Raw genomic sequence first — 10,969 nt, 5'->3', positions numbered from 1 at the left:
TCAGTTGAGTTATGTTGGAATTTTATGAATATAGTCCTAATTATCTTTAATTACTTATAGTTGATTCCATTTTACTTAAACTGTGATGTATGTATTGATTCCCTAAAGTTTTTGACAGTTTTTTTGCTTTCATGAAAAAATTATTATTGGCAAGCATTTCCAACTTTGGGTAATTTCTTACCTACTTCTGGCTTCCTTTTTAATAAAATCCAGAAAAGATTTATTGACGGCCCAGTATGCAGAGTACATTGACATTCCTCAGGTGGAATTTTGTTAACTGAAACGGAGTATTTCCATCAAGACGTTTTTGGGGGTCTCTCGGGTTCCTATCCTAAGTCCGTTTCTCCTTGCAGTCCGTGGTTGGGAGTGGCAGCTGGCAGCGGGTCAACGCCCAGACGGCCGTGAGGTCCCCTCGATACGCAGTCTTCGATCTCGCTGAGGGGAAATCGTACGTGTTCCGAGTTTTGTCAGCAAATAAGCACGGGCTGAGCGAACCGTCAGAGATCACATCCCCCATTCAGGCCCAGGATACGATCGGTGAGTTGCTACAGTGAATGACCAAAATTTAGGACAGGCCCCAATAAGGTGACCGTGGATGTCATTACCTGTCATGACATTAACAGTGCATATGAATTAAAATTCAAGTTGCCTTAAAATTTCATTTGACAAGAGATGATCACTTCTCTGCCATAGTTTGGTTGGTTCTCAACATTTCTCCAAAGTTCCATCTTTTTATGAAACTGATAAATGGGTTAGAAATGTTATTAGGCAATCATTACTTTTAAAAAAATCCAGCCCTAAACGCACTTCAGTTTCTTGCCTGTATGGCTGGAAGTTCCCTCTCTGAAGATGTCAGATACAGATTATAGAAATTCTGAATTGTGCTGGGTGAGAAGACCCACGGTCAAATCTTGATTTTATTTTGAGTCCTTTTACAGATTCTGATAAATCTGATAGAAATGTGTCTTATTTTCTTACAATTGGTAGTTTTACGTTCTGAAAATAGTACCCACTTGGCCAAAGCATTTATGTCAGCGAAGATCTTTTTCAATGCTTCTAGTGTCAGTGCAGGAGATTTTGTAATTGTAATGCCCTTCCTTTGGAGTCGGGAAGGGCCAGAGAGGACTGTGGAGCCCCTGCCAGGTCCCCTCTGGCTCTCAGCCCACCCTGCGTCTCCCCGTGCCTTCCTGCTTGTCCTAATTTCCCCCTGAGCCCCAAGCCTGGGTTTCCCTCCCCTGTGGACAGAAGGCCGGGACAGTCTCTGGGGCGTCTTCCTCCACTCTGATACCACTGACCACTTGTTTTGTGTCCTCTGCAAAGTCATTCCCTCGGCTCCCGGCCGGGTCCTCGCGTCGCGGAACACAAAGACGTCGGTGGTGGTGCAGTGGGAACCACCGAAGCAGCAAGACGACCTGCTGGGCTACTACGTGGACTGCTGCGTGGCGGGGTCCAATGTCTGGGAGCCGTGCAATCACAAGCCCATCGGCTACAACAGGTGCAGCCCTGCCCGGAGCCCCCCTGCCTGCCTCCCTGAGGCCCCAAAACCACCACCAAGAAGCACAACCAGATAGGAGTCACACAGCACGCAGAGGACGGTGTGCTATGTAGAGAGGCAGCTGTGAAGGCTCTGAACAAATGAGCCTGTGTTCTCATCCGCCCACAAGGGGTGCAGGATTTTAAAGCTGATGAGTGAGTTCCTGCACACTTGGCCGAAATGAGTTGTCTATTGATGAAAGAAGAGTTCCAGAACGCTGACCCTTCTGACGTAATTAGCATTTCTGACTTATCTTTGAAAGGAGGGTTGAAATAGCAACCATGACGTGAAAGGTGCTTTAGTTTTTCTGTGATTTTTTGAAACTTTGAAATTGCTTGGTTCACATCACTGACAGTCGTCTCCCCTAGCTGCCAGTTGAGACCAATTCAGGGGACCTGGCTTCACCCTCGCAGGGGCGGCACCAGCTCCCTCTGCTGTGGGAAGTGAGCATCCTTGCTCCTGGCCTTTCCTCCTCCTTTGTGGCCGGTGTGCTGAGGGTCGTCTGGGTTCATCAGATGTTCTCCAGAACACGCTTTGTAGGAAAAGAGCCTCAGCTGTCAGACTCTCCCATGTGGATGGTTATCAATGATGGCTCAGCCATCTTCCCCTTTCCAATCTTTTTTTTTTTTTTTTAATAATTTGGAAAAAGCTCTGACTAGAAAAGAAGAGAGATAATTTAGGAGAATAACGGTTAGATGTTCTTCCCAGTCCATAGCCAGCAAAGGCAGAAAGATCTCTCAGAACAAAAAACTTAAAGTATTATTCTAGTGCAGGATTTTTTTTTTGCTGAGGAAAATTGGCCCGGAGCTAACATCTATTCCCAATTTCCTCTTTTTTTTCTTTCTTTCTCCCCAAAGCCCCAGGACACAGTTGTGTTTCCTAGTTGTAGGTCATTCTCGTTCCTCTATGTGGGACGCCACCACAGTAATGTTTGAAAACCAGTGGGTCGGTACACGCCCAGGACCCAAACCAGCGAACCCCTGGCCCCTGAAGTGGAGCACACGAACCCAACCACTTGGCCACGGGGCCAGCCCCTAGTGCAGGAATTTCATAAGTGGTTAATAAGTGTTTGCGGACTCTGTAAGATAAATGAGGACTGCTTCCATTTACTGACCGGTCACCACAAGCGCAGCAACTGTGCTGAGTCCTGACACACTGCCCTGGTTTGGTATTAGCAACGATGCTGTGAGGCGGGTACTGTTACCCCACTTTACAGGTGGGAAAACAAAGTCTGTCAGCAGTTAAGGAACCTGACTAAGGACACCAAGTCTAAGTGTTAAAGCCCATAATCGAGCCTCGTCTGAACTCAGCGTTTCAGCTTTTGGCCCCTAAGAGTAACTACTTCTCACTAAGTTTGACAGCCATGGGGTTCTCATAGGTAAGGAGCTGAAGACTATTTTATAATAGAGCTTTGATCCAGAAAAAACCTGGAAAATTTGGAGATGAAGGGGAAGTGGCAGAGCAGGTGTCGTTGACACTGAGTGAGGTCACTTAGGGTTGGCGAGCGGCTGGCTCCCTGCTCCCTCCGACCGTGTCCGCGGCTGCAGTCCATGCCAGGAGCAGGACTTGCTTCAGCCCTGGATGTCACTGGGCGTTGCTGCCTTACTTTCTGACCTGCACATTGATTTGAATGAATTAACTACCACTGAAAGGAAAATAGATTGATTCTATGCATACGTAAGGCACTCAAATCACTAAATCTCCTTTTAGTCCCAGTGGAAAATTTTTGTGGAGTGTTTCACACGATTTTTACTTCTGCTGTGGGAGAAAAACAGAACTGAGTCTTGGAGTCAGGCCCGCTTCCTGTTTTTCTCAGGTTTGTGGTGCACGGCTTGACCACTGGCGAGCAATACATCTTCCGAGTGAAAGCCGTCAATGCCGTCGGGACAAGCGAGAATTCGCAGGAGTCTGACGTCATAAAGGTCCAGGCCGCCCTCAGTGAGTCATTCAGGGGCTGTTCTGCTCCAATTTTCGGTTCTCCAGTGCATTTTAATTTCTGCACAAATAAACATTTATGATGCCATTTGGAATATTACCAGAGGAAAAAAGTGGGTGTAAATGGTTGAGCAGAGAACATGCAATTCTGTGGAAACCTCTTGTCGGTCGGCTACTTGTCTTGGAAATACCAGTGTGAGAGGGAGAAATGAGAATATGCTAATAAAACGCAAATTAAAGCCAGAAAATTTTATTAGAGGTCACATTTGTTTCCAAGCTCACGTACTCACGTTAAAACATAGGCTATAGGGGATGAACGTGGCTTTTCAAAATAGATGCCAAACAACGTCAATGGCCTTTTTAGCTATTTTTAGTTCAAGGAACTTTAATAAATCATTCCAGAAATTTTCAAATGTTTATGTAACTTTGTTCATAAATAGTGATCTTTAAAAATTATTTTGATCAAACTGAACAATTCAGGCCTTAAATTGCAGTGACGACCCTAGAAAACTTGATCTATGTAGCTCTGAGTTTTATAATTGCTGCCCTGGCTATTTCATACTAAATGCACCACAGCTTCAAAATGTTCAGGAACATCTTGAATCAGGAATGTCAAATATGACACTCTTTGATTCATAGTACTCTCACTTCACTTCTGAAAGAAATGTTTTGCTGTTTCGTTACTTTTGTCTCCAACCAAATTTAAGAACATTTTTGGAAATTAAGGTTTCTCTTCTAACAATAAATAAAATCATTTCTGAGGAATGTCAAATCTGATAACACTTAGGTGAGCAATCTAGCAAAAAATCCATCTTTCTTTGTTTTAAGGTCGTTATTCTAATCTACCAATTTCTCCCACGGGGACTTTCAAACATTCCCATTTGTCCTTTTAAGCCATTCCTACCACGTGAAAACCAATCATTTCCATTTTTACTCTACAGTAAGGACAGCTCATTCTCAGCTCCCCTGCATCCCGGGTCACAGAGGACGACCACAGCTTCCTCAGACTCTGGGGGAGCAGACACACATCCTTTCTCAACCAGTTAGGAAAGGATGGTCCTTTTCCTAATATGGTGTCAAAATGGGGAATATGAATTCATACTCCCCTGAATGCATGTGAAGTTTTATGACTATGTAGGAAATGACTTCCTGACCGAAACAATGTTCGTGGTCACCAGCTGCGAGAGGTACAGTGTCTTCTTCGTGGGCGCAACGAGAAACTCCTTCTCGAGGTCTTCCTTGGATGAGGGGGGAGAACCTATTATTTCAAGTGTCCAGGCCAGACTCAAATAATGCATTGCCCTTGCAGTATTGAAATATTGGACGATGTGTTTAGAAATAGCAATAGACATATGTGAGAGGAACTTTTTCTTGTTTGCCTACTCTCTTTAAAGGAAGAGATGAAAACCAAGATGGTTAGAAGGTAGGCCAAGGAAGGGAGAGAGGGCCCTGGTGCTCAGGGCCGCCTCGTTCCTGCATGTCGGCCCCAGGAGGTGGGGTAACGAGAAGGAAAGCTGAGCTGAGCTCCACGTCCCTTCCCGCTGTGTTTCCTTGCAGCCGTCCCATCGTATCCTTATGGGATCACCCTTCTGAACTGTGACGGCCATTCCATGACCCTAGGCTGGAAGGTGCCTAAATTCAGCGGCGGCGCGCCCATCCTCGGTTACTATATAGACAAGCGTGAGGCCCATCATAAAAACTGGCATGAGGTCAACGCCGCACCCATCCAGGAGAGGATCCTGACGGTTGGTTTTACGGATTCATTTTTTTTTTGCTGCGTGAATGCACATTTGGGGCAGCGTCCTCCACTCAGTATTTCAGAGTTCAGTGACATTAGATAATTTGATAGAGAAACAAAAATAGATTTAAAAAAATGCACAGCATCCTGAGATCACAGAGCTCTAGAAGGGGAAGCATCTGAGGAAGAGGTTCTTTCTGAGAATCAATGAAGAGGAGGAAAGCCAAGTAAGGGGGCAGTTTGACAGTGACGCTGCTGTGACAGCACCCCAGCCTCCAAGGCCCGGTCGCAACATGGCTTTTGTGGACCATGAGCCCGGGGAAGGCAGGATGCCTGCATCCTTGTGCAGAGCGGGCCTAAGGGACAGAGTCTGTCCTCAGCAAGTACTTAGCAGAAGAAGGATGTTGCCCCTCTGTTCGTTTATCACCATTTTCCTAACAAGCTTGTATTTCAGCCTCTGAGCAGTCACTTGCCCAAATACCCATTGTGCCCAGGTGCAGAGAGTGGAAAGTACACGGGTTTGGAGTAAGAAAGATCCAGAATCAAACCCAGACGCAAACCCTTAGCAGCCAGCGGGCTTTCTCTTTCTCTCTCTGAGGCTGCCATACTCCATCTGAACAACAAACCGCACAGTTCGTGTGTGACAGAAACAAGAGAGGAAGGCATTTATGCTGCACCTGGGCTGCCCGAGGCGGCTGGCGACGGGAGCCCGCATCCTTCCCTCAGTGGCGAGATGAGTCTGTTTCACGGGACTCTCTTCAGATGTAAGATGAGGAGTTTTTTGGTAGGGGAGGAGACTGCCAGAAAGTCTAATCGCGGCCTTGCAGAAGACTCTACCTTATTATATTTATATGATATATACCTCTCATATATTTTGTGTATATTATGACATGTGTTGCCCAAATTCCAGCTCGTTCCCATGTTCCCGGCCACGAGGGGGGGCTGCTGGCCCTGGTCCAGGCCTTCCCTTTGTCCTCAGTGGCGCAGACCAGGCAGAGCCAAGCGGCCATGGAACGTAGATGTTGAGACCTAAGGGACCTCAAGCCAGTGTGCGGGGAGATGGTGACAGGGTGCCCGGCATCACATGGCCAGGCCACGGCCCACGAGGACGCTCCTTCTCCAGCCCACGACATCCAGGGTGCAGGCGTCTGCCAGGAGGACGTGGCCTTGAGAGTGGGTCCCCTCACCTCTGCTCTGCCGCTTGCTCTCTGTGCCTTTCATCTCTCTGAGCCTCAGTTTCCCTGTCTGCCCTAAGGCTGCCTGCAGGAGCGTCTGTGGGATGAACGAGGCGTAATATGTCAGGATTAACGTAGTGACTGCAACTTGGCAGACATACAAACAGCCTTCCTCAGATTACGGAGTGGAATTGACTGACAAGGTCCCTCACCCTCGTATTCCGTTCTACAAATCAATCATAAGTACTCCTTTTCCTCAATAAATTATAATGCGGCTTTTATTTCACGTATTAATTTAAATAAAATCTAAATAGGTCGACGGCTTGACTGAAGGCTCATCATATGAATTCAAAATTGCTGCCACCAACCTGGCCGGGATCGGGCAGCCGTCTGACCCCAGTGAGCTCTTCAAGTGTGAGGCCTGGACCATGCCCGAACCTGGTAAGACGCTTCGCTCCTGGACCCCGCCGGGGGCACAGGGGGCTGGCCAGGTAAGGAGGCGGCTTTGCATGCGCTGGCCCGGTGCCTGCAGCCAGCAGGCCTCCAGTCATTTTGCGTGCGGCAGCTCCACGATTGTGCAGGCACCGGGGCATGGCTGTGAGGCACGTGGACCCAGGCCCTGGAGCCTGGGCAGCGTTCAGACAGGTCAGCAGCTGACAAGCAGGGGCCATCAGTGCTGAAGGCTGAGGCAGGATGGAGGCACCTAGAAGGGACACCTGTCCCAGCTGCAGAGCGAGGCCTGGCTCGCCACAGTCAGTGATGCTGCAGCCTGAGCCTGGTCGGGGCCGTCTGCATCCAGCTCCTCCCAAAGGGGCAGGGAGACCCGGGAAGACGGCTCCCAGGCGGGAGCTGAGGCAGAGCGTGACATGAGGATTCTCGCGTGTGTTATTAGCTACGGTTCTCCAGCCCCGGGACCATTTGGGGATCCTGGGCCTCTGGTCCCAAAATGTGGAATTGTTGCAAATCTGCACTTATTTAGGACTCTGCATTGTAAAGCTGTTTTCACAAATTCTCAAGTACCGGCCCTTAGTTTCTTTGTATTCGCTCCCTCAGGAACCCAAACACAATGGGTAATTTGTCCATTTTTTTTTTTCTTTTTTACAGAGGGGCACCTGAGCTAACAGCTGTTGCTAATCTTTTTTTTATTTTTCTGCTTTTTCTCCCCACATCCCCCCAGTATATAGTTGTATGTTTTTTAGTTGTGGGTCCCTCTAGTTGTGGCATGTGGGACGCCACCTCAACGTGGCCTGACAATCGGTGCCATGTCCGTGCCCCGGATCCGAACCGGCGAAACCCCGGGCCACTGAAGCGGAACATGTGAACCTAACCACTCTGCCACAGGGCTGGCCCCTGGTTCATATTTTGAACAAAACAAAACAACCCCAAAACAATAAATATACAGTTGAAGGCTAAAAGCTCAAAAACCCAAAAACTCAGACTATTTCTCAATTTTGTGGCCAGATCATATTGCTTTTTCTTCTTTTCCTTTTTTGTAAAGAAATTAATTTTTGCCCCTTGGGAAAGTGAATGGAGGGGAAAGCTGTTGAGGTCTCCAGACCATTTATGGGGCCTCATATGAAATGACTGAGTGATGCTCAGAGGATGCAGTGTGGTTTACTTACCATGGAGCTGCTGCCGGCTTCCCTTTGATGCCCAAACCTCTTCTGGGCCTGGGGAATCAGGGCCGCACCCCTGCAGAATCGCTTTGGGCGTCTGTGGAAGGCAGGGTGATGTGGTGGGGGATCAGGTGCATGAGTCAGCTGGAAGGTGGACTGGCTAGCTGGCTGGCAGGTGGACTGGTTAGCCAGCAGGTGTTTTGGTTAGCTGCCAGGTGTATCAGTTAGCCAGCAGGTGGACAGTTTAGCTGGCAGGTGTAGTGGTTAGCCATCAGGTGTGCTGGTTAGCCAGCAGGTGTTTTGGTTAGCTGGCAGGTGTACCAGCTAGCCAGCACGTGGACAGGCTAGCTGGCAGGTGTATTGGTTAGCCAGCAGGTGGACTGGTCAGCTGGCCGGTGTAGTGGTTAGCCGTCAGGTGTGCTGGTCAGCTGGCAGATGTACCAGTTAGCTGGCAGGTGTACCAGTTAGCCAGCAGTTGGACTGGTTAGCTGGCAGGTGTACTGGTTAGCCAGCAGGTGGACTGGTTAGCTGGCAGGTGTACCAGTTAGCTGACAGGTGGTCAGGTTCTCTGAAGGAAGACGTGTGATGGCCAGGTTTCCAGCACGGTGGGCGGGTCACATGAGTGCCCTTCCTTCTCTGCACACCTTTTCTCCCTGTGAGACGTACCTGCTGGTCCTGACTGAGTGATGTGGGCTCCTGAATTATCCCAAGTTATCCCAGTCACCTGGATGCCTAATGGGTGAGGCTGCAGGAACATGAAGCCAGACTCTCCCCCAACTCCCAACGCCCGGCTCAGCCCCGCTCCTCACGCCCACTCCCGAGAAAGGCAGTCTCTACATTTAGTGAGGAGTAAAGTGACGTCGGTGGTGAGGAGGCTCCTGAGGAAGCTGCGTGTGCACAGGGCACAGATGCGCGGCGTTGGCACGTGCGTGCACGTGTGCAGACTAAACTCGACGTTTCAGGTCCTGCCTACGATCTGACGTTCTGCGAGGTCAGGGACACGTCGCTGGTGATGCTGTGGAAAGCCCCGGTGTACTCTGGCAGCAGTCCTGTTTCTGGGTATTTCGTGGACTATAGGGAAGAAGACGCTGGAGAATGGGTCACCGTGAATGAGGCGACGACTGCGAATCGTTACTTAAAGGTGAGGGCACTCCTCCGGTGACTCGCTGCCTTCTGGGAAAGTGCTTTTGACGCCGTATCAGACTAGCTCGACGCCCCCCGTGAGCCCTTTCAGTGAGAGGGCATCTTGGTGGCAGCAGAGCGGGTGGCAGAGTGCAGGTCCAGCAGGTGGTGGTGAAGCCCTTGGAGCCATTCTGCTCACACCCCACAAGGGGCCATGTGCTTGGTGGGGACGGTCCACGCCCGCCTGTTTCCCTCCATTTATTGTAGCCTAACAACCATTAACAGCGCTGGGAGAGCTGAGACTGGTATGTTTATAGGCTGTGTTTGTGTGCTTTCCACAGAAATGATTAATATTGTCTTTCCACTTCAAGTCCTGTATTTAACTTACTTAATTCTTGTGATTCTAATAGAAGTCTATCTGATAAACAATGTACACACATACATATATGCACACAGTTTTAATACATTGGACGGATTTATAATGTGTGAATTTCTCTATCCTCTCTTTCTGTAAATACTTCTATTTTTAGCACCTAGAATTTACCAGTCACGGGGTCAGTTGTGACAACCACCCGCAGACCCACAGGCCGCTGTGCCCTGGCTAACTGGCCCGGCTGCCCTTGTACAGAGGCTTTCCTCTTGTGGTTGTGGGCTCTGCGGTGTGGTTTATACAGAGAGGTGACACACCCCGTACTTAGAGAAAGCCCACACCTGAGTTAGACGCACTGCTGCACGTCTACAGAGGCGTAAGTGTGCAGGGACCTCTGGAAAACAAGTTCGTAACGTGAAACAAGATCAGTCTCCTTTGAATGAACAAATCAGCTTCTAAGAATCTAGCTGGATAAATTGTTAGAAATTAGCTAATATGTGTTTTATTTATGGTTATCACTGCAAATTATAATACACATAATCTATATACACACAAGAAGAGATCAATTTAATTCTGATGTGTCCAAATGATGGGATATTTCACACAGTTTAAAATCACATTTAAAATAATATTTGGTTCAACAGATTTATGTTCAATATGAACACCAGATTACAAACTAAACGATATGATTTTAATTTTGTTTAAAATGTGCAAAGAAAAAAGAAAGAGAATATATCAGAATTGCAGCAAATCTGTTGATTCTTGTAAGGATTGTAAGATTGTAAATGATTGTGGTCTCTTTTCCCTCCTGCTTTTCTACCTTACTGTGCAGAGCTCTTCCAACAAGAAGAATAAGTTATTTTTAAAGAGAAAGTAGGTTCATAATAAAATGTGAAAAGTAATGAAGTCATCTTCATTTACTCACATGTGACGTTTGCTCTGCCTTCTCCAGGTCGGTGACCTGCACCAAGGCAAAACCTATGTTTTCCGAGTTCGGGCAGTGAATGCAAGTGGGGTAGGGAAACCCTCGGACACTTCTGAACCTGTGCTCGTGGAAGCCAGGCCAGGTGAGGTTTGACTGCTCAGCTGCTCAAAATAGCACAACATTTAGAACATCAATTATTTGGAAGGAGAGTATGCATGCATTATGTATGTCTACATGGATGGATGGATGGATAGATGGGTGGATGGATGGGTGGATGGATGGACGGATTGGGTGTATGTATGTATGGATGGATGGATGGGTTGGGCGGATGGATGGATGGATTGGGTGAATGGATGGACAGGTGTATGTATGTATGTATGGATGGATGGATGAATTGGGTGAATGAATGGATGGATGGATGGATGGATGGATGGTTGAATGGATGGGTAGATGATGGATGGATGGATGGATGGATGAATTGGGTGAATGAATGGATGGATGGATGGATGGATGGATGGACAGGTGTATGTATGTATGTATGTATGGATGGATGG

The 10,969-nt window shown here is 48.0% G+C and overlaps 1 protein-coding gene across 2 annotated transcripts in view; it reads left to right on the top strand.

The window, feature by feature from the left end:
- The window catches only part of MYOM2 (myomesin 2), a 92,511-nt gene that overhangs the window by 41,414 nt on the left and 40,128 nt on the right, over positions 1-10,969 (top strand). For both annotated transcript variants that reach the window (XM_046648741.1, XM_046648739.1), the window contains 7 exons: positions 354-537; positions 1,321-1,495; positions 3,351-3,472; positions 5,027-5,214; positions 6,697-6,823; positions 8,961-9,139; positions 10,443-10,557. In XM_046648741.1, the coding sequence (XP_046504697.1) occupies positions 354-537; positions 1,321-1,495; positions 3,351-3,472; positions 5,027-5,214; positions 6,697-6,823; positions 8,961-9,139; positions 10,443-10,557 (1,090 nt within the window). The remainder of the gene's footprint in view (positions 1-353; positions 538-1,320; positions 1,496-3,350; positions 3,473-5,026; positions 5,215-6,696; positions 6,824-8,960; positions 9,140-10,442; positions 10,558-10,969) is intronic.

The sequence above is a fragment of the Equus quagga genome, chromosome 22, assembly GCF_021613505.1.
Source record: "Equus quagga isolate Etosha38 chromosome 22, UCLA_HA_Equagga_1.0, whole genome shotgun sequence".
Taxonomy (NCBI): domain Eukaryota; kingdom Metazoa; phylum Chordata; class Mammalia; order Perissodactyla; family Equidae; genus Equus; species Equus quagga.
This window is presented reverse-complemented; position numbering and strand designations above follow the sequence as displayed.